Below are 22,830 nucleotides of genomic sequence, written 5' to 3'. Positions count from 1 at the left end.
CTAAAAAAGCTTGATTTTCATCACTGACTGAGAATTTTGGATCTGTCTCCCAGCCTGGCTGTCCTGATTACGATGATGTATAAACCTTCAGCTGAGGAATAGATGCCAAAAGCCAAGAAGACCATAGAAGTGTGCTCATTTAGATGTCAGTAGACGACATGAAGAGAGCTGATACTGAGATGTCTTTATTTCCTTGATGCCTTGTTGGCATGTTGAGTTATTGCCTTCCCCGTGTAATGTTTGCAAGTTTTAATTTTGACTTTGTGAAATTCCCTCATCTCTGTGGTGAGAAATAACTTTGCTATTGCAGAGCTAAATTATTCAACAAGTTAATACCTTCACAGCGAGGTCACCGGAGACACGAGAAATCCATTTTCATGTTATTTAATATACCTCGGTACAATGACAGTCCTGTAATGAAGTGCCTAATTTAAAATGTAACATCACCTATTGGTGAAACGAGCTTAGATTATAGGACTCACATGTTTTCATGTCTAGTCTTTAAAACCTGTCTCTACCCATCTAGTATTAATTCTTTCTGGGATACAAGTTAAGTATGTATATTATGCACACACACAAACACACATGCAGCTATTACACATTTCTTGTTTTTATACCTAAGATGAATTATTGTTGAATGAAGACATTTTTCAAACACATGTAAAATGTGGCCAATTGTATTTATTGGGTAAAGGAAAATGTAGAAGGGGGAAAAGAGGTAGAAAAAAAAAAGGGGGGGGGGATAGAAAACCCCAACAATCCCCTCTGAGCAAGCACCAGGCAACAGTGGATAGGAAAAACTCCTTTAAAGTGAAAGAAACCTAAAGGAGAAACCTATGGCAGAACCAGGCTCAGGAGGGGGCAGTCAACTGCCGGGACTGGTCGGGGGGTGAGGGTGAAAAAAGAAAAGGAGGGAGGGGAAGGGGAAGGGGAAGGGGGAAAATTAAGTTGGAATAAAGGTGGAGGAAGACAAGGTTACATCAGGTGAGAAGCAGCAGTGTCCCTCCTCCAGAACCAGAAGAAGCGTTTTTTCTTCTTTTTAAGATATTCTTCGACGAGCACCTTTTTCTCAATGATGAGGGTTTTCAGCTCATCCATTGTTTCTGTGTTTTCTTTCTCAAGTTTGTTGCATCTTTTCACCATGTCTTCTAATTGTTCTTGTTTTTCTTCAAGCTTGTCTTTCAGTTCTTTAACTGTTGCCTCCTCTATTCGCTTTGCCTTGTGCACATCTGTATTTCTCTGTTCTACTTTCTTGTGCATGTCTTCCAACTGCTGGTTTCTCTTCTGGATTTCCTGAAGTCTACACTGCAGGTCTTTATGTGTTTTCTGTTGTTCTTGCTTTTGCACCTGGATTTCAGTGTTTTTGCACTTCAAGTTCTTTGAAAGTTCCTCAAGTTCGGTATTTTTTCTCAGCATTTCATTGATGCTACTCTGCATCGCTGAGCATTGTTTTTCCATTTCTTTCTTTTCTCCGTCCAGTACAGTTGTTTTGTACCTCGTTTCATTATACAATTCTTGGAGTTCTTGAATTTTCCTCTGGAGAATAAGTTTTTCTTCTTCCTGTTGCATTTTCTGTTGGTCTTTTTCTTGAAGCAACTCTTTATTTCCATGCACTTTTTTATCAAGCCTGATTTGGAGCCCTCTGTGTTTTTCCTCCATCTCTTCAAGCTTGGAGTCCATTTCTTTCTGTTTCGTTTCCAGTTGTTTCTTGTCTTGAAGCAACTGTTGATTTTTGTGCAGAGTTTTGTCATGCTTCACCTGCAGCGCTTTGTATTTTTCCTCCATGCCTTGGAGTTTGCTCTGCATGTCACTCTGCTCTTTGGACTGTTGTTTCTTGTCTTGGAGGATCTCTTTATTTCTCTCCAGAGCTTCATCAAGAATTACTTGCAAGCCTTCGTTGTGTTTCTCGATGTTCCTCAGCTTGCAATCCATTTCTTCCTGTTGTATTTTCTGTTGGTCTGTCTCATCAAGCAACTCTTTATTTTTGAGCAGTGTTTCCTCAACAGTTATTTGGAGCATTTTCAATTTTTCCTCCAAGACTTCAACCATGGAGTCCGTTCCTTTCTCGAGCATTTCCCGTTGCTCTCTCTCTTGAATGAACTCTTTATTTCTGTGCACTTTTTTATCAAGCCTGATTTGGAGCCCTCTGTGTTTTTCCTCCATCTCTTCAAGCTTGGAGTCCATTTCTTTCTGTTTTGTTTCCAGTTGCTTCTTGTCTTGAAGCAACTGTTGATTTTTGTGCAGAGTTTTATCATACTTCACCTGTAGAGCTTTGTATTTTTCCTCCATGCCTTGGAGTTTGCTCTGCATGTCTCTCTGCTCTGTGGGCTGTTGTTTCTTGTCTTGGAGGATCTCTTTATTTCTCTCCAGAGCTTCATCAAGGATTACTTGCAAGCCTTCGTTGTGTTTCTCGATGTTCCTCAGCTTGCAATCCATTTCTTCCTGTTGTATTTTCTGTTGGTCTTTCTCATCAAGCAACTCTTTATTTTTGAGCAGTGTTTCCTCAAGAGTTATTTGGAGCATTTTTAATTTTTCCTCCAAGACTTCAACCTTGGAGTCCGTTCCTTTCTCGAGCATTTCCCGTTGCTCTCTCAGTTGCTTCTTGTCTTGAAGCAACTGTTGATTTTTGTGCAGAGTTTTATCATACTTCACCTGCAGCGCTTTGTATTTTTCCTCCATGCCTTGGAGTTTGCTCTGCAGGTCTCTCTGCTCTGTGGGCTGTTGTTTCTTGTCTTGGTGGATTTCCTTAAGTTTTTCTAGAGCTTCGTCAAGCTTTTCTTGGAGCTCTTGATTCTTCTTGAGCATTGTATCCCCTTTAATGCTCTCTTTTTTCTCCTTTTGGAGCAGATCTTTAATTTTTTCCAAAGCTTCATCAAGTTTTTCTTGGAGCTTTTGATTCTTCTTATCTTGAAGAGCCCATTGTTTCTCCTCAATAATACCCTCTTTTTCTTGAAGCTGGTAGGATAATTTTTCTAATTCAGCGCTCTTTCTCTCATTTTCTTCCGTCAGGATCTTAATCTTCTCTCTGTTCATGAGATTTTCGTTTTGCATTTCTTCCAATCGCTGTTCCTCTAATTCTACCTGTTCGTCCCAAGGAAGAGAGCTGATATAAGGGTCTAGGGACTCATACCACGGAATAGAGCTGGGGTCAACTTCTTGTCTTTCTTGATCTTTCTGAGACATGTTGGAGTCTGTATACCGTGACTACGAAAAGGATCCAAATGTTTCAAAGTGTTTTACTGGCGAACGTTTGAATGCTGCTAACATAAGTGCTGCAAATAACGGACTAAAAGTTGTACATCCTCACCCCTATTTAAGGATTCATGAGAATCAAAGCTTCAAAGGATCAAAGCTTTAGAGGATTGTGACATCAGAATTCCACAAGTCACATGACATTTTTGAATGAGGTCATATTTTTGTTTGAATCTTTTTAAATAACATCAACATTCCGTAAGCCAATGAGGTTCTGAATGAGGATAATGTTTTTGCCTGGAAAATTACCAATGAAGTTTCAATCCCTGTTACTTTTGTAAAAAAAAAAAAAATTTAATTAAAAATAAAAAAAAGTGTTATTGCAATAACATACAAAGTGAGTAAAGAAAGTAAGTAAAAGGTAAAAGTACAGTTTTATTTATATAGCACCTTTCAGCACAAATTCATTTTGTTTGAGTTGTATTGGTAACTCGTTGAAGTGTTACTGGCTATCATATCCAGACAGTTTGCACATACAGTGAGTGAAAGCATTGGGTGGACTGAATCAGGCTAAATTAAATCGATAGAACTGAGTGGAGTTCTATCGATTGTATTGATCAGAGAGTTAGAACAACAACTAAAAGAAACTTTGATTAATCTGAAAGGAACTAACATAGGTTAACTGGTAGCTGATACAAATCAGGATGTAAAACCATTTTTTGTTTGTTTGTTGTTGTTTTTTTTGGCTCCTTGTTTCATTCAATATTGCAATTTATATGATAGTATTATGGGTTTGTTAAACTGTTCTGTGAAAATGTTAGGAAATGAAATATCACAGCTGGAAATCAATGAAAGTCTAAATTCAGAAGACGTTTTGTCCTTTTCCTCATTAATGCACATCATAGATAACTATGTAATGTGTCTGTTGCACACTTTGTATGTCAGGAATAACCATAAATGTGTTGTCTTACAAACGGCTGCATCAGGTCTTTGCATCCAAAATAAGCGAGGATCACAGAACTCCTGGAAAGCAAAAAGAAAAATCTGGTTCTTGTTTTTAAGACAGTCACCTTTCGTTTCACGCTGAGTAATGCTGGATTGTTGCAAACAAACCTGATTATGTTTCCCACTGGGTTTTATACTTCGGAGGCAACACAGAGTAAAGAGAAGCATTGTTATTCCAGTTTAACTTTAGTCTCAATTTAGTTTTATCCCCTTGTAAATTTGATAAGAGCCAAATTCAGGAAACAAACTCAGTGTGTGGCCAGAAAATGCCATGGTGGCTTACAAACACATGTCACAACAAAATATGAAAGATAAGACATCACAACTATAACAGAAACAGATGCAGAAGAATTCATCTCTGAAATTACTCACTTTGTTGAACTGGCATTTGCCCGAGACCACCGGAATTGGTGGAATGGACACAAAGAAAATCAAAGGTAGACAAAAATCCATCAGGAGGGATCAGGAGAGAGCAACGGTCTGCCAAGCCATTCCCTGTTTCAGAGTTTTGTAGTTTTGTACCTGCTGTCGCTTTAATATTAAACTAACGAGGTTGAAATAGACTCACAGTGGTTTCTGCTTCTTAATTGGACAGATGTATATCCATTAAGTATCCCAGTTCTCCATCACCGTGTCCGATGGGACAAATGAGGTGAATGGCAGAAGATTTTAACAATACCTGGTAGCTTAACACATTTTAAAATTTATTCAAGAAGGAGGTCTTGATGGAGATATCTGCTGACTACAACAGAAGCTCTGAAATATTATTTGTTCTTCCTAAAGACTAATTGGGTTTTTAAAATAACTTTGTTCCCATTTTGGCCAAGAAATAAGTCAACAGTCTTTGTGAGTCCAAAGAGGGACCTTTAATCTCAAGTGCAGGGAACAACCTTAAATGGTGCAGAAAACAAGCTGTTGACAGGAATTAAGAAAGAAAGGTTTTCTGATCACTTAAATGCTTGGCTTAATTTAAAAAAAAATCTTAATGATGTCACTAAATTGAAAGATATGAAAGAAATGTGAAATCTAACAAACTCTACAGCTTTTATAACAGCAAAAAAGTGGCAGCTTTTTGTCCCGGTCACCTCATGCATAAATCTGCCTTGCTAATTCAAACTAATGAGGAAGGTGTGAGAAAGACCATCACTGAGTTTGAGCTGAAAGCCACTGATGCAGACACAGAGGTAACACACAGACTACATACGTTTTCTGCTAATCTTTCACAGCTTCAATTACAGTATATGCGTGACATCATGACAAGAATCAGGTGTCACCTTCTGTGGCGGGAACAGAGACGCTTTGAGCACTTCGTCTTAAAGTGGCCTCCAGTAACACTGTGAGGAACCTTGGAGTCATTTTTGACCAGGATATGTCCTTCAACGCACATATTAAACAAATATGTAAGACTGCGTTCTTCCATTTGCGCAACATCTCTAAAATTAGAAATATCCTGTCTCAGAGTGACGCTGAAAAACTAGTTCATGCATTTATTACTTCCAGGCTGGACTACTGCAATTCATTATTATCAGGATGTCCAAAAAACTCACTGAAAAGCCTTCAGTTAATCCAAAATGCTGCAGCAAGAGTACTGACAGGGACTAGAAAGAGAGAGCATATTTCTCCTTTTTTGGCTTCCCTTCATTGGCTTCCTGTTAAATCCAGAATTGAATTCAAAATCCTGCTCCTCACATACAAGGTCTTAAATAATCAGGCCCCATCTTATCTTAATGACCTTGTAGTACCATATCACCCTATTAGAGCACTTCGCTCTCGCTCTGCAGGCCTACTTGTTGTTCCTAGAGTATTTAAAAGTAGAATGGGAGGGAGAGCCTTCAGTTTTCAGGCCCCTCTTCTGTGGAACCAGCTTCCAGTTTGGATTCGGGAGACAGACACTATCTCTACTTTTAAGATTAGGCTTAAAACTTTCCTTTTTGCTAAAGCATATAGTTAGAGCTGGACCAGGTGACCCTGAATCCTCCCTTAGTTATGCTGCAATAGATGTAGGCTGCCGGGGGATTCCCATGATGCATTGAGTTTTTCCTTTCCAGTCACCTTTCTCACTCACTATGTGTTAATAGACCTCTCTGTATTGAATCATATCTGTTATTAATCTCTGTCTCTCTTCCACAGCATGTCTTTTATCCTGTCTTCCTTCTCTCACCCCAACCGGTCGCAGCAGATGGCCGCCCCTCCCTGAGCCTGGTTCTGCTGGAGGTTTCTTCCTGTTAAAAGGGAGTTTTTCCTTCCCACTGTCGCCAAAGTGCTTGCTCATTGGGGGTCATATGATTGTTGGGCTTTTCTCTGTATCTATGAAGCGCCTTGAGGCGACATTTGTTGTGATTTGGCGCTATATAAATAAAATTGAATTGAATTGAATTGAATTAAAGTAAAACAAAACAAAAAAACTTTTCAAATGTGTAACTGAGGTCAAAATACAGCATTCGAGAACTGATTTCTTCAGCAAGCACACTCATACTTCTTTAATTAATGCGAAACTAAATCAAATGTTGCTCTCCATCCTCTGCTGCATATATTGTAAAGTTAATAATATGTATGAAGTAATTTAAATTAGCTTATTTGCCTTTTTCCTTCTTTAAGCAGCTGATTCTCGTTATGAGCTGCACAATAGAAACAGATCATATCTTTGAAGCTTGGTATGATTTGTGAACTAATTGGCATCATGTTTGGAATCATCCCAAAGTTACCAGTTTAGAAAAGAGCTGGACCTCTGAATGTTTATTTTGAGATCATTACCTAAGTTGGCTAAACTAAGCAGCCAGCTTAAAGGATAATCCAACACTGTTAATCCAATAAATCTGTAATTCTCAGTAAAAACCTGAAGATTTATTTTCTACTGCCTATTGTACAATTTTAGAGAATAAAACTCAAAAGTAATGTTAAGGTTCGCCACTATAGATATTTTGAAGCTGATTCCTGAATTTGAGTTCTCACTATTTTGCTGGTTTGTTGGTTGTGCAGAACCAACACTGCTTCTTTATGTAGCTTCATCCTAGGGAGACATTGGAGGCGATATCATTGAGTCGTCCTTCCTTTCCCTGCATTTTCCCTAATATTACACGACCTTCCTCCAGGCGGAATCCATCGTCTTCAGCGTCATCCAGGCTCCTCGACACGACACCATCGACCGCACCATCAACAGCCAACACTACCGACAGATCAGCAGCTTCACCATGGTAGAGCAGCAGCTTCACCATGGCTTCACCACGGCTTCACCGGGCACCTCCGGAAACAGAGAGGTCACCACAGGTTAAGCAAAAGAGTGGGTGAAGTTTTGCCTTTTCCCATCCTCCTGTAAGATTTGATGTTTTTTGCTTTTCCTGCTTCAAATATTCATAAAAAAATTGGATAATTTTCTTTTTGTGTGTCATAGTGAATACTAGTAAACCATATACTACATGTGCATTTTAAAAACTCACATCAATTGGTTGATGGTGTATAATATTAAAAGGAAGTAAAGGCTACTTTTTGATAAGGTATGGAGCAAATGCTTATCTTATCAGGTTAGTGTGGGATCACCGCAGTCATGGTTGGGATATATTGTGTACAGCTGCAGTTAGTGCCAATTTATGTTTCCAAATCAAACCCTTATCACTCCTTAAAATGAAGCCATGGCTTTCTGACTCCCTTCAAGTTCAATCTTTTTTGACTTCTGAGATAGGACTTTTTAATGCCTGAGGATTAGCTATTCCTCAGAGCTGTTGGGACTCACAAATTGGAAACCGCTGCTCCTGAGCTTTCCTTCTAAACTCCCTCACTGGATGACATAAACCACAAAGACTTCTGTATCAGTGTAAAAAGAGCCACCTGTTTCCTTCACTGCATCCAGTTCAGTGTTGCATTGGTGCCCTCTTCTGTTCATCCTGCATCCTTCGTGCCGCTGCAAATAAAACTCTGTTACTGTTGGAAGGTAGAGGGGGGGAGAGACTCCTTTACATTATACATTCTTCACTCTGATCATTTCTCCTGAATAACACCGCGTATCTGCTGTATTTTCTGTTGCACGTGTTTACTCAGCTAATTTGTAGTTTAAATCAGCAGTTCTCTCATTATGAGCCTGCTTATGTGCACCTCAACGTTGCAGATGAGGATTAGTGTCAGCCTGATGTTGTAAAATGTTTATCCTCCAGGCTGGAGGATCAACAAACAGCCACTTATTATTGTGGTAACAAGCACAGTAACTAGTTATGGCAAAATCAGGAACACGTTTATCATTACTGGGATTTAGATAGGGTCGTTATTCGTTACTTCGTGTGTTGCGTTCGACTTACCTTGGAAATCAGAACACGGACCTGGGAATGATGTCACACTCGAGTAAACGGCGTTCTGGTTAGCCTCGTCAGAGAAGTCAGGATTCCAATATGGCAATGCCCTCGAAAACGGTTGTTTTGCTAGCCCTCTACAAAAACAAATTACCAATAAACACATATGCAGCTCATCTGCAGTCTGGGGTTACCTACATCTTCCCACTCGCAAGGCAAAATTTCCGAGTTTCGAGTATAAACGAAAGCACCACGACTGCACTTTCCGTGTTGGACGTAAAAAGCGCACGTGACGCTGTGACGTAGGCTAGAATATTAGACCACTGAAGCGCTTAATCTACCATCATATTTTATTTATCTACATGGCCTGGCTGGAGGAAATATTATTTTGGTTAAATATCGACTATTTATGAGGCTGAAAATACTTATTATTTATTTTATGTTTCTTTGTGAGGCTCAAAATACTTTAAAGTTTGCCCATCATTACTGAACATGTCTCCAGTTGCTGCAGTTCAGCTGTTTTCAGTTAAGTTTACAAAGAATGGACAAACCTCACTGTGTTTATGTTGGACCATTTTTGCACTACATTTTTGCACTATTTTGATACCTACAGCTCCTAAATGGTCTGAGGCACAGTTTAATGTTTACACTGCTAAAAGTATACTTTCTACCAATTTCAATGGCAAAAATAAATATACTTTTCAAAGGTTTCAACACACTGTATGTTGTGTTTTGTCATCCACTGCTTCTTCCTAGTGATATTACGTACAATGATTAGATTTATAACACTGCTGCATCAACTCCAAAATGATGTGTTTGCATTTATAGAGGTTTGAAACAATAGAAATAGATTAAAACAGACAGTGACACATTAAAAAAACATTGTTAATTTCAAATTTAGTTTCATTCATTTCATCATTAAATTGCACTCACACTACTACACTGGCATTTTAGGTTCAGGCCATTAGGTGGCACAGTGCACTTGTGGCAGGATAGTGCTACCATTTAAGCAAGCTAGAAGACTGGCATCCTTGCTCGGTATCCAGTTAGGGAAGCAACACATTAGTAGAAGAATTCTGAGTAAAACCAAAGTTACTTTCCCTAGTAACTAGTCACTTTGAAAGTAATGAGTAACTTGAAAAAAAACAAAACAAAACAGAGCGTATGACAAAATACTCTTGAGTCTGCCGGGAAGTGAAAATACAGGGTGTGAGCTGTGATTGAAATTCAAATTTCCAAAAACTTTATTTATTTAATACAATTTCGTTATACCTACTGAACTTAAGGGGGAGAGAAACAAAGTACCCACCCCCAAGGGCCTATATGTACATCTCTAATTTTGAGTGCCATGCTATTTGAGATAACAGTGTTGTTATTATATTTGAGGCTTTTGCTTTGCACTGAAGTAACAGTACCTTTTATGGACATCTGAGTTCAGAGACGATTCACATTAGCAGTGACTGCATTGTTGCTCTTGCCCTTCATGCATTCATTAGATTGCAGGATGTTGTGTGTTTTCAGGTGGTTTAATACGTTTACTGTGTCCGAACAAACTCGATCGTGATCTGCTTCTAGAGACAAATTGTTTACCGTCTGCTGTGCCAGACATTTGAATTTTGCTTCGATGGCCTGTTATCTGTACAATACAATACAATACAATTTTATTTATATAGCACATTTAAAAAACCACAGGTATGCCAAAGTGCTTCACAGAACGAGTAGTTTATCACTGCAGTCAAGCACATTTGGGAAATTTCAAGTTGTGCAGTGCAGGAAGCAGCTGTGACTGACACAGGCAAGCCCGTCATCAGGTAGTGACATAGGGAGCACTTCATGTTTGCTTTATGTTCTGTTGACAGACCCTGCATTTTCAGTATCGATCAATCCATAGTTTTCACGTGATGTGACAGCTACTGGGACATGTAGCCCGTCCTTTCACTGTGCAGCCATTCTTTTAATCTCTTTCAGTTTAACTTGGCCTAAATGCTATCAAATGCATTAATCAATGTTAGAGCTGCTAGAACAGCGTAGAGTATGGCACCAACACGTAAGCACATCTCGCCTAACCCCACCTTACAGGTTCAAATCCCACCAATCCCTGCTTCTCCACAGCAACCACGCCTGTCAGTGGCGGCTCACTTAAACTGTAGGAATGATTTAGCTGACATTGGAAAAATACTCGGTTAACTTAATTGATATGGCACGACATTAATGTGCCGAACTAAAACTACCATAACGTTTCTGGTCCTACACTTTAAATGTCTCAGTCAACAAAACGTAACCTGTAGCACTTAATTTTGTTTAAACCATGAAAAATTTCTTGTTTCTTACCTCCCACAGGGCATCATTATTTACCCATTATTTACCCATCGGGATCAAAAACATATGTAGCTGTTCGCACTTTGAAAACTTTTATCCCGGCAAGGTGAGCGATTCTCTACAAAATACTACTAGATGTCACCAAATTGAAACTCTGGGAGACACGTCGCCGCTTTCAGGAGTTTTAAATAAAGCTGCCAGGTCAGAAAACAGATCACAAGTCCCCAAAATATATCATTTCTCTTTATATCTTTGTTTTTCCTATGATGTTGTACCTGCCAGTGTAGCGAGTCGGTCACATGACTGAAAACTATTAAGAGAACCAGCTCTCTTATTGTGTGTAGTTATAATAAAACATGAAGTGAAATAGTTCGATAAAGATGTTAACAGACTGAAACCTTAATCTTTAAAGTTTTATCATTTTCACAGTCAGAGCTGGGGTCACGTTCATGCAAACTGTAAGTGTTAGATCACATCAAGCTCAAAAAAGGATTCATCCCTCTCAAAATAAAACAAACTGAGGTGTCACAGCAGCATACATACAACATACAACAAAGCAATATATGAGTTATTAATCTTTAACATTCACTAATAATGTTGATGGTTAAAAGGAAGCATCAACTGAGTCTTTATTTCAGTATAGGTGTGGAAAGTTTAGGTGATGCTGACTGGAAACCACAGATATCATGGTTGATAACCGACTATTAGCTCTCTAGTCAGTTAGTTTCTAATTCATTTAGTAAAAGTTGTCTGTCTTTACATTTACATTACTATGTGAAAAAGAACATTTAGGCCTGTGTTACATTCTAGGGGACTCTTTTGCTCTGTTTGCACATTTCAGAAACAATAAAAATATTGAACCCGCTGGTTTATTTTAACTCTTTTCACCATACTAATATATAATACATATACATGCTAATATGTATAATGCATAAACAATTAAGCATGGACAATATGTAGTTAATAGTAGGACTAGCTGGGGACGGTGGCCCAAAAATCTGCCCAAGGCTCCGCAAAACCTTGGGCTGGCTGCCCTCCAGTACTCTAGGTGGCGCAGAAGTGCAATAAGCAAATCACTTAAACACTTTTGTCCCTGGACGGCTTCCTTCCACAGCGTGGACGTCAATGACATTCTGAGCTTTCATAAGATTGCTCACTTCTGCTGGATGCGAAGATGTCCTTAACCTTTTTGTTCAGAACATTAACAAGAGATGTCGCAAAGGTAAGCGCATGATTGACGTTTAACTTTAAACTCGTGTTGTTTGTCTCGCTGATTTAGCCTCCTGCGTTTGTGGGACATCTTCAGTGACTTAACTTTGCTAATTCATTCGCATTTCGTGCATTTCATAGCCACTTGAAATCACAACAGAAGCAAAATTTACTATAAATTGGTATTTACTGTGACCAATGGCATCGGATTGGTCCTCAAATACATAAATGCGGCTGCTTTGTTGAAGTTGTGGTGTGTGTTCCTCATCTGTGTCTCTCAGGTCAGTGTTGGCCAGCATGTGCAGTTTTTACACACGGGATGTCAGCTGCTGGCAGCAGAGAAAGCCCTCCTCATGAAACTGCGGAAAAGCACCGGCTACACTTTTATTAACTGTAAGAAGGCCCTGGAGAAGTTCGATAATGACGTAGCACAGGTGAGGGCCTCTCGTAATCTGTCAGGTGCTGTTCAGCGTTGTTACGTCTTTGAAACTAATGAGCTGTGGGACTGTTTTTAATGTAATTTGGCAAATGTTCAGGCAGAGACATGGCTGCATGAGCAGGCCCAGAAGGAGGGCTGGAGCAAAGCAAACAAGCTCGAAGGTCGCAAAGCCAAAGAGGGCCTAATCGGCGTGTTTGTAGGGGACAAAGCTGCGGTAATGGTTGAGGTAAGCCCACTGGTGCGGGGATTCATTAGCCATCTCCTCCTAGTTCGTCTCCTTTTTCCTTTTTTTCTTTTTCTCAACAACTTGGTCTTTTGTCTCTTTGTTTGTTTGTTTGTTTTTGATGCAGGTGAACTGTGAGACAGACTTTGTGGCACGCAATGAGAAGTTCCAGCAGCTGGTTAAGGATGTGACATTTGCCACCTTGGCCCACCTCAGAAATAAAACTCAAAGTCAGTCAGGATATGTAAAGGTAAAGATGCATGCTGAGGCCTGGGAGTAGAAATAAATGTTTTTGTTTTTTAAATTTCATAAATGTTAATGGAAACAGGTCAGTGGATTGTTTCACAACTTCACCTACCTCTAAGGCGCATGGAAGTCTAAACTAAAACATGATTTAGCATGTGGCCTTCAGACAAAACATAATAGAGTAAGTATGAACCAGAAAGAAAGCACAGCAATACATCAGGAACAGGGTACATCAACATGCACACCAACTAATGGGGCACCTACAGGGACGAGCATCGCAATTGGTCCTGCAGCTTCAGGCAAACATGAGCTGTGTACAGCCATGACCAAACACTGCTAGTTGTTCATGTAAACTGAAACTGGTGATTTGAACATCCTGTTATGCCACACAAGTACTTGAACTCTTAAAACTGATTTGTGCAACAACTTTTTGATATACCAGAGTTTTTGATGTGTCAGTGCTGACAGAGTAACACTTATGACGCGTGCCAGATGAGAATATATTGCAGCTTCCTTCAAGAATGCTTCAGGGAACCTGGGAAACAATGATGATGCTACCCATCTCCTTTATTAGATAGTTCTGTTTCCTCTTGACCAGGTCAACCTGAAGCTGCATAACCATATGTCCCACCAAAGGTGAAATGAAACACACAGATTACAGACATTATGGCAGTGCATGCTTTAACAGTGTTATCAGTCAATCACTGGGTTTGGTAGGTTAAAAGTGCATTACTACTTCAGTGTTTTGGTTTTTTGTTGTTCTTTTTGTTTTTTACTACTTCAGTGTTGCATACTTTTTCTGTGGTCCAACCTTAAATCTTCAATCTAATCAAAATATGAGTTAAAATGTTGCATTTCCTTTAAGAACAATTGTATTAAAAAAAAAAAAAATCAACCTCACAGGCCTTTGGCTATACATTTTTTATGCTACCCAGTCATATGCGAAGTATTAGGCTAATGGATGACCCATCTGTCACTGGGACACCAACTTTAATACAAAAGCAGTAAATTTAAGTCAGAGTAATGAGTGATATTGTAAAGTAACCACATCCCATTACCAGTTTAAATTCCCTTTTTGTATAAATAAATAAATTGTATATAAATAGGTAACTGTACATACTTGTGAGTAATTTCAAACTGAATTTGTGTCATTACTGCGGCCCACCTGCAGAACCTTCATAGCCCACCAGGGGGCCCCCGCCCACATTGGGAATCACTGCTCTAGTCACTTAGACACTCCTGAAGAAAAGCAAAACTACACATTAGCCTTGTTTAGCAGTCCTTGCACTAACAAACTGGCTTTTCTTTCCAGAGTGTCCTGTCAAGCGATGACTTAAGCAAACTCAGCGTGGGTGAAGGAACTTCACTAGCTGATCAGGTGGCTCTCACTATAGGTCAGTACTTTGCCTAAGGGACATTGCTCATTGTAAAGCACTTTTCACACATGGGACATATAACACTGCAGTGTTAAAATTATGGTTTTCTGTTATTCAGGCATTTCACTTTTATGCTCACAGCTTAATAGAAATATAAGATGGAGAGAAATGTGGTACACACAAAGTAAACTGCTCAAAAAATATGTTAAACACATCAGATCTCAATGGGGGGGGGGGGGGGGATCATGTTGGATGTCTATGTATCTATAAGGATGCAAAATTCTTTGATGGAAAGGAAAATTAGCAGCCTGCAGAGGGCTGAATTTAAAGATGCCCTTGAAATCAAAGTGAAAACATTATGTGGCAGGCTAGTCTGTCTTACCAAAATTTTATTGGAGCAACTCAAAATGGTACTCACTAGTTTGAATGGCTCCCATGTGCTTGTATTGCATGCCTGATAACGTGGGGGCATGCTCCTAATTAGGAGTCTTCGGGCATCTCCCAGATCTGGACCACAGTATCACTGAGCTCCTGGACAGTCTGAGGTGCAGACTGGTGAGGTTGGATGGACCGAAACATAATGTCCCAGATGTGTTCTATTGAATTTAGATCATGCGAGTGTGGGGGACGGTCAACTGTATCAAATCTTTCATCCTTCAGCAACTGTCTGCTAACTCTCGGTATTCTTTGGCTAATGACAATTGAGCTCCACAGTACTGGGCAGTGAGCACAGAGCCAGCTCTCAGGCCACCCTCATGAAGTCTGTCTCTGATTGCTCAGACACATTAACATTTACACCAGTGGCCCGCTGGAGGTCATTTTGTAGCTCTGGCAGTTCTCAAGTCCCTTCTTGCACAAAGGAGTGGAGACCGGTCCTGCTGATGGGTTAAAGGACCTTCTGCGGCCCTAGCCAACTCTCCTAGAGTAACTGCTTGTCTCCTGGGATCTCCTCCATGCTCTTGAGGCTGTGCTGCCACACAGCGGTCCTTCTAGCAATGACACATACGAGTGTACCATCATAGAGGAGCTGAACTACCTGTGTAACCCCCCCCTAGGGTCCAGATATTGCCTCATATGACCATGTAAATTTAATTAACACCAAGCAGCTGAAACTGATTAACAGCCCCCTCTGCTATTTGACTGACCAGATCAATAATATACTCTGATTAAAAAGTGTTCCTTTAACCTTTTTTGAGCAGTGTATGAAATATTGTAACTATAAATTCAGACTTTGGTTGTTAAACTGATGCAGTAGGCTGGATGTTATTAGGCAGTTAAAGTTTTGGAGAAAAATTGCTAGGCTAGGTTGTTCATTCAAGTGTAAAGCTGACATGTTTAGATGCTGTCAGATTGTCAGGAAGGAGTGAACATCTGAAAGTTGAATAAATTTAGCTGTTTTGGTTTGAAACAAAAAATGTAAATAAATAGAAATATAAGCGGAACAATTTGAAATTGTCAAGTTTTTGAATTGTTGCTTAATAGCATGAAAATGAACAGTCTGTTGCAGCAGGCTTTGGTTTTTATATCGGTGCCTCTTGCTCCTCAGGTCGCCTTGGTGAGAACATGTCTTTGAAGCGGGCAGTGACGGTGGGCATCCCTGCTGAGTGGAAAATTGGTTCATATATACACGGCGGCATCAGCACCCAGACAGAGGTAGCCATGGGCCGTTACGGAGCCCTGGTCGTATTTCAGGGTGGAAAGGAAGGAGAGCAGGAAATGCTAGGTCGTAAACTGGGACAGCATATAGTGGGAGAGTCGCCTTTGTCTCTGGGTAACATGGATGACCTGCCCTGTGGCGAAAGTGAGACACGCCTGCTGCCTCAGACCTTCCTGGCAGACCCCAGCAGGACTGTGGCACAGTTCCTCAGAGGTCAGCAGGCTCGAGTGCTAGACTTTGTCCGATTTCAATGCGGCGAGACGACTGAAGACGCAGAATGAAGAGAGGGAAATTGTTCATTCAGCTGAATTTGACATGTCTTCATTTCATGTGTGAATATAATTCAGGTTTTTGTGTACTCTGTAAGACTGAGGCATCACAGTCACACAGCATCATGAATTTGAAAGAGTGTGCGCCTGCAAACACTGGTACCTGATGAAATGACCAATCCAACAATAAAATCTTTTTCCTGAAAAACCTACTTAGTATTTTATTTTAAACACTATTCTGTATTTTAACACATAAATATACTTTTTTTTTTTTTTTTTTTTTTTAATGAAAAGGTTTAGTGGTAATTATTTTCTAAAGTTCTTTATATATGACGAACCTCTTGCTTTGTAACCTAACTGAACTTACCATCCATCCATCTTCTTCCGCTTATCCGGGGCCAGGTCGCAGGGGCAGCAGCCTAAGCAGAAAAACCCAGACCTCTCTCTCCCAAGCCACCTCCTCCAGCTTGTCCGGGGGAACACCATGGCATTCCCAGACCAGCCAAGAGATATTATCTCCAGCGTGTCCTGGGTCTGCCCCAGGGCCTCCTCCTGATGGGACATGCCTGGAACACCTTACCCAGGAGGCATCCTTGTCAGATGCTTGAACCACCTCAAATGGCTCCTTTCAATGTGCAGGAGCAGTGGCTTTACTCTGAGCCCCTCTCGGATGGCTGAACTCCTTGCACTATCTCTAAGGGAGAGCCCAGCCACCCTTCAGAGAAAGCTCATAAAGCGCGCTTGTATCTGTGATCTTGTTCCTGAGAAATTGCCCAACCTGTTATGCATCCTCATTGCAACGAACAACATTTTTAGCAAAATCACTTTAAACCTTATCACTAAATTTAGGTTAATTTATATAGTACCAGATCAAAACAACAGTCATCTCAAGGTGCTTTATACCGCAAGTTAAAGCCAGTACAGTATTGTGGAGAAAACCCTAACAAACAACCCCCTTACGAGCAAGCACGTGAAGACGGTGGGAAGGAAGAACTCACTTTTGACAGGAATAAATACCTCAAGCAGAACCAGGCTGAGGGAGGGCAGCCAACTGCGACTGGTTGGGGATCAAGAGAAGAAACAGTATCAGATGATGGGGCCAAACACAGGCTGAAGAAAATAAAAAAACAAATTTAATGATATACTTCAGTGAAGAAGTGCTCTGTGCACACAGTATATCAAATGCCTCATCAAAAACAAGCCTAGATCACCCTATAAATCATGTCAAAGTCATTTTATTGTGGTCCACATGCAGCCCACACTCATCGTAAGTGGGCTGCACCAGTGAAACTACATGATGAATTTGCAAAACTGGGGGGGAAAGCTCTGGCAGTTCAAAATATAAAGTTTGTATTAATTTACAGAAACGTTTACAGGGGTTCCTGTTAATAGAAAAAGCTATACATGCGTCAAGTGCTGTTGCTTCAATAAAAATAGAACTGAGGAATTTCACCCATTTGATAACCTATTGTCAGGGTAAGCAGATGCAATGTAGGCACAAAGCTGTCAAGCTGCCTGATTATTGGCTCTTCACTGAGCCCGGGATTAAAAAGCAGGCGGTGTTAGGTTAAGTCTAAAGAACAGCGTCATCTGTCACAGCTTTATACCATTAATGTGTGGCTATAGCAGGACTCAACGATGGGAATTCCCCGTTAAAAAATATTCGATATTACAGCGTTCACGCAGTAGCTGTGCTTTACATTTGTGTGTTAATGTGTCGCATCTTATTTTTTCAGAAAACCGGAAGGGGGTGTGTAGCGTGCGTGCAGGTTATGGCTCTGCAGCACCGTGCTGCACCACAAACGAGCTGCAACCCTGCAACTATGCGAGAAATGCAGCTGTGAAATGGAGGCATGTGATTGGCTGTTGCTGCCAAAGCAACGGTGACATCACCGGGGATGTACCACGCAGGAGCCGTTTGAGTCCTCGGAGCTCAGAGGAGGTCCAGCAGCTTGAGCCATCTGTCATCTAAACCCTCTAAAAAAACAAACATGGTAAGTCAAAGATTCCCGCAGAAAATTTTATGGAAATATCGGCATTTTGCTGTATTTATGGAAAATGATTTTACCATCTCCTATTCCAGCCCAGGTAACGCTAAATGCGAATCTGCTAGCCTGCTTCACTCACTCGAGCCTTTAGCTCCGAGCCGTTTCTTGCCTGTAATTGATGCCATTGCGGGATTAAGTCATCTGTAAATGTCACTGAAGTCTCTGTCGTTTTGTCTCATCTAACTGTTTCTCCCCTCTCTCTGAACTGTGCCTCAACCAGTCCGACCTAACGGAGGACCAGATCATGGGTGAGTCTCATTATGAAAAGGGGTTAAAGGGGTTTATTATCCATAACATTCATCGGATTAATGTAACCAGTACATATTTAGAAAAAAAGAAAATAAGAACGCTCTGACTTCTGGCCCTGTACTTGTGTAGGATCGCTGCAGGTAAATGAGAACTGCAATGTGAAAGTGAGCTAAATTTAACTCACCTCACTGAATGGCATTCACTGTGTGGGAAACCTGAAGGCGCCTCACGACTCAAACTGGACAACCGTTTAACTCTGAGTTCATCACTAGTGCTAACCTGCAAAACAGGACTTGGGTGAAACATGTTGATTTGTTTGCATGCTTGAGCTTTTTAAATGTGTGATATGCTAGCAGACATAATAACGACTGACATTTTTGTGGGTGTGTCAAACGGCACTGAAACACAGTTTACATTGTTTGCTATGGTACGTTTGCTTTGTAGTGGTGTTTTTTTTTTCTTTTCTTATCTTTTCATGCTTTTGTAATTTTGTGCCGCACACTCACCCACTGACAGTGAGGAGAGGACTTGGTTTATGTGAAGCGTGTCAGTTTTTGATTCCAGTGGAAAAAACTACATTGTGTATTTTATAGTAATGAAGTGCTGTGTATTATTTTTAGTGTAAAAGCACCATTGATTGCGAACAAGTATTTACAGACGTGAGAATTTTATTGGCCCACTTGCTAACCTCTTGCTTTTTTGAAATGAAACGCACAGAAGCTGCTAGTGTTTACTGTATGAAAAACGTATGAAAAATCATGTTTTCCTTCCTACATACAGGGTATCAGTAAAGCTTTGGTGCATATGTCATTACCTGTGTCATGAAGGCCTGTCTGTAATTTTTGGGAACCTAACATGCTCTGCAGCTGAACTGGAGTTCTGCATTTGCTTTCCTTCTCACTAGAGTTTAAAGAGGCCTTCCTTTTGTTTGACCGGACGGGCGAGGGGAAGATCACCTACAGCCAGTGTGGCGATGTTATCCGAGCTCTGGGACAGAACCCGGTCAATGCTGAAGTACTCAAAGTCCTGGGAAACCCCAAGCTGGAAGGCTAGTATCTGATTCACTACTCACAACAAAAGCAGATGACTATCACTGCAGCATTAGTTTGTTTTGGTTAAGAGTGTGGTTAGGTGTACAATTACAAGGTCTCATTATAACCTCCGCAAAGTAGTACAGGTGATAAGTCACTGCTTAGTGGCTTACTTTGTCAGTGTAACTTGTAAGAGTCACACCTGAACTAAAATACATGTCTTTATTTGCAGACTAAATTTACTGCTGTGTGCAAACTGTTCTGGACAATCTAACACTTGGTAAAGGGGCTCCAATGTCCCTCACATCACTAGAGAAACTCTAAATCTTGAGAAAATGTCTAGATTTTCTCACATGCAATCAAAACGAGTTTTGATCATAATAACAATGTGCACAAAACATTATTTATCCGATGCTACTGTTGCCTGTTCCCTTGCCCAAAGGGTCACCACAGCAGGTCTAAAGAAAGTGGCAGCAAGAAAAACATACATTTACTAGCTCTGCATGCAGATGAACAGGTTATTTGTGTCAGCCTTAAATATCATCCCCCACATCCATGTGACTGAACTCTGAATCATCACCATGAATGGGCAAGAAACAAAAACCTCACAGAAAAACATCACAAAATTCTACTAAATTCAACCCAAAAACTCACATTATCTCAAACTTATTCACTTATTCACCTTCACCATTGAAGGCTCACTGTTGTTTGTCCCCCTGCAGAGATGAACACCAAGATGCTGGATTTTGAGCAGTTCCTGCCCATGTATCAGGCCATTGCTAAGAACAAGGACCAGTGCTCCTTTGACGACATTGTTGAAGGCCTGCGGGTCTTTGACAAGGAGGGAAATGGCACAGTGATGGGAGCTGAGCTGCGTCATGTCCTCACCACATTAGGTAAGACCTGCAGAATACATGAAGTATTAGTCACAATCTATAAATCACAGTTGGCCTGCGTTCAAGTAGTTATCTGTGTAAAGGCTGTGCTTTCTGCTTCTTTAAAATGTCTATTTCTTAATTCTGTGCTTCAGTGCTAATATGTTCTTCTTTATCTTCCAGGTGAAAAGATGACAGAAGAAGAGGTGGAGACTCTTTTAGCGGGACATGAAGACGCCAATGGCTGCATTAACTACGAAGGTAGATCATTGTGCATAAAAACCTTCATAACAACAAACAAGAATCTCCAAAAGTTGATTCTGTTCATCTGGCCGTAGCGTTTTCAGTGGGAGAAACGTTTCATCACTCATCCAAGTGACTTATTCAGTGACAAATAAGAACCAGATTATATGAGGAAAAATAATACTACTGCCATTGATTTTTACCCCTGAGCTGTAAAAGGCTGATGGGGTATTGTCATTACCCCGCTGGGCAGGCAGGCGGCATGGACCAGTGGCGGAACTAGAGTGGCACATTCCTCTTCAGTGAAATATGTGAAAATCCCCTATGCATAAATGGAGTCAACAAAATGTCCACAAAAACACAATTATGGCGGGGACAGCTTTTAAAGACATAAAAGTTGCCCCCCTTGCGTGGACACCCAAGTTTGTGAATGCGATAACTTAATAATGAGGCGACATAGAATTTTGAAATTATACCAATTCATTAATTAAAAATCTTAGATGAAATCAAATCTCAAAGTCAAGTTCAAGTTTCAGTAGCTTTTGTAAATTTCTCACACGTAGCACAGGAGATTGTTTTACAGAGTGTTTGGTTTAGATGTGCTGTGGTGCCAGCTACACATATTTACCTGCTTTATTGTCACATAATCTTAGTGGGACTTCGCGCAGCCTTGTGTCGGGCTAAAAACTGTGTGATATTCATTTCATCAGAGTTGGACATTTGAGTTCTCAGTTGCAGCTTTGCTGGGTATTGCCTAGAATAGATTTCAGGCTGCATTGGATGTATGTAGGGCCGCTGTACACAGTGTTTTTCTGGCTACGGAGGCCCTGAGAGGTCAAACACACTGCAACACTGAAATGCCAGCAAGCAGAATTGGGAGGAGGGGATGCACAAGTTAGAAGCTAGAAGTAAACGGCTAATGATGTTATATGAATCATAAAACACATTGCATATTCTGCACATTGTTAATGTCTCCCCAGACACAGTTCTTTCTTGTTTTGTGCACTTTTGCAGTGTTTTTCTGTTTGCTGGTGTTTTCTTAAGTTGCAGTGTTTGACCTCTCAGAGCCACCGTAGTTGTGCGACTGCCTCATGCTCACTGACTCCTGTCTCATAGCTTTTGTCCATCATATTATATCTGGTTGAACAGAGGGTAGTGAATTAACCTTTTTTTTTTTTTTTTTTTTTTTTTTTTTTTTTTTTTTTTTTTTTTTTTAATGAATTGTGACGTTAGTCTGTAGATATTGAGCACTGATGGTGTTCTCTGACCTTTAACCTTTCTCTCCTGCGGTGCTTCTCAGCCCCACCTAAATGTGGCCTGCATGTAGCATCCTTGCACGCCTTAAGGCTGCTCCCATGTTTAATGCTAACGATTTTGAGGGGGGGGAGGATATCAGGGTGCACCAAGTGTAAACATGAGCTAAAATGCTGCAAACAGACACAAATAGTTTATTTTAATTTGTCTGCAGAACTCAAACATTTCTACCACACTTTTTTTTTTAACACTTTTCTTCCCTAGCTGTTTGCCTTTTTTCATAAATCTAATTATTCTAAATAAATTCAGGCTTTTGATCCTATTTGCTGATATGGCTGGTTAGGAAATGGCTTATACCTGACTCTCTATCACTCTCCACACAGAGCTCGTCCGGATGGTGCTGAGCGGTTGAGAACTTCCGAGGACCACTTCCAGATTATTTTCTGTTGTCTTGCCCTTCTATCCATGTCATTCCTTCCCCAATAAGTCTGTTTTGTTTCTGTGACATTTTTGTGCCTTTTCTGTCAAATGTGAAGAGACACTTTCACCTCAATTTCCAAACATTCACCTGCAGGCACAATCAGTAGTATTATTCCCCCCCCCCCGGATTGTTTAACTTTTGTCATCTTTATCTGTCTTGTCAGCAGTTTTCTTGTGAATGGAAATAATAATGGGATTTCTGAAAGTTTGAAATAAAAATGCTGTTTTACAAAGTGTCATCAGGCCTGTGAGTCTGGTTAAATACCTTTTAACAGGTTTATATTATATTTATTAAGTCGCATTACAAGCATGATGAAAAATATTTCACAATCGGATATCAGATGATTTCTGTGTGTCGTGTCCTGAGCTATATGAATTAGTGATGTTAGGTTTACACATTGAGCAAAAATAATTGGCTGATTAGCTAATTAGATA

The 22,830-nt window shown here is 40.3% G+C and overlaps 3 protein-coding genes across 3 annotated transcripts; 2 read left to right on the top strand and 1 right to left on the bottom strand.

The window, feature by feature from the left end:
* Positions 1-630: 630 nt before the first annotated feature.
* Positions 631-3,308, bottom strand: LOC148102748 (uncharacterized). The gene has a single exon (XM_087841297.1). It carries the CDS (start codon positions 3,181-3,183, stop codon positions 976-978), a length of 2,208 nt encoding a protein of 735 aa, XP_087697423.1. The 5' UTR covers positions 3,184-3,308; the 3' UTR covers positions 631-975.
* An 8,581-nt stretch (positions 3,309-11,889) lies between these two features.
* tsfm (Ts translation elongation factor, mitochondrial) lies at positions 11,890-16,423 on the top strand. Its single transcript, XM_006807562.3, has 6 exons — positions 11,890-12,018; positions 12,287-12,439; positions 12,542-12,670; positions 12,795-12,917; positions 14,226-14,307; positions 15,836-16,423. Exons 1-6 carry the CDS (start codon positions 11,971-11,973, stop codon positions 16,225-16,227), a joined length of 927 nt encoding a protein of 308 aa, XP_006807625.1. The 5' UTR covers positions 11,890-11,970; the 3' UTR covers positions 16,228-16,423.
* Positions 16,424-18,020: 1,597 nt separating this feature from the next.
* myl6 (myosin, light chain 6, alkali, smooth muscle and non-muscle) lies at positions 18,021-22,634 on the top strand. Its single transcript, XM_006807561.3, has 6 exons — positions 18,021-18,209; positions 18,484-18,511; positions 19,417-19,560; positions 20,266-20,439; positions 20,602-20,679; positions 22,299-22,634. The coding sequence occupies exons 1-6, from the start codon at positions 18,207-18,209 to the stop codon at positions 22,325-22,327; spliced, it is 456 nt and encodes a 151-aa protein (XP_006807624.1). The 5' UTR covers positions 18,021-18,206; the 3' UTR covers positions 22,328-22,634.
* Positions 22,635-22,830: the final 196 nt, after the last annotated feature.

This window comes from Neolamprologus brichardi, chromosome 5 (assembly GCF_056152115.1).
Source record: "Neolamprologus brichardi isolate AB-2024 chromosome 5, ASM5615211v1, whole genome shotgun sequence".
NCBI lineage: Eukaryota > Metazoa > Chordata > Actinopteri > Cichliformes > Cichlidae > Neolamprologus > Neolamprologus brichardi.
The sequence above is the reverse complement of the archived record's forward strand: the minus strand, read 5'-3'. Positions and strand labels throughout refer to the sequence as shown.

Excerpts from the sequence above, each read along its gene's own strand:
- myl6 (XM_006807561.3), top strand. Across the intron at positions 19,561-20,265 it reads GGGAAACCCCAAGCTGGAAG|AGATGAACACCAAGATGCTG; the intron begins GCTAGTATCTGA and ends GTCCCCCTGCAG. Across the intron at positions 20,440-20,601 it reads TCATGTCCTCACCACATTAG|GTGAAAAGATGACAGAAGAA; the intron begins GTAAGACCTGCA and ends TTTATCTTCCAG.
- tsfm (XM_006807562.3), top strand. The coding sequence starts at position 11,971 with ATGTCCTTAACCTTTTTGTTCAGAACATTAACAAGAGATGTCGCAAAG. Across the intron at positions 12,019-12,286 it reads TAACAAGAGATGTCGCAAAG|GTCAGTGTTGGCCAGCATGT; the intron begins GTAAGCGCATGA and ends TGTGTCTCTCAG. Across the intron at positions 12,918-14,225 it reads GTCAGTCAGGATATGTAAAG|AGTGTCCTGTCAAGCGATGA; the intron begins GTAAAGATGCAT and ends TTTTCTTTCCAG.
- LOC148102748 (XM_087841297.1), bottom strand. The coding sequence starts at position 3,183 with ATGTCTCAGAAAGATCAAGAAAGACAAGAAGTTGACCCCAGCTCTATT.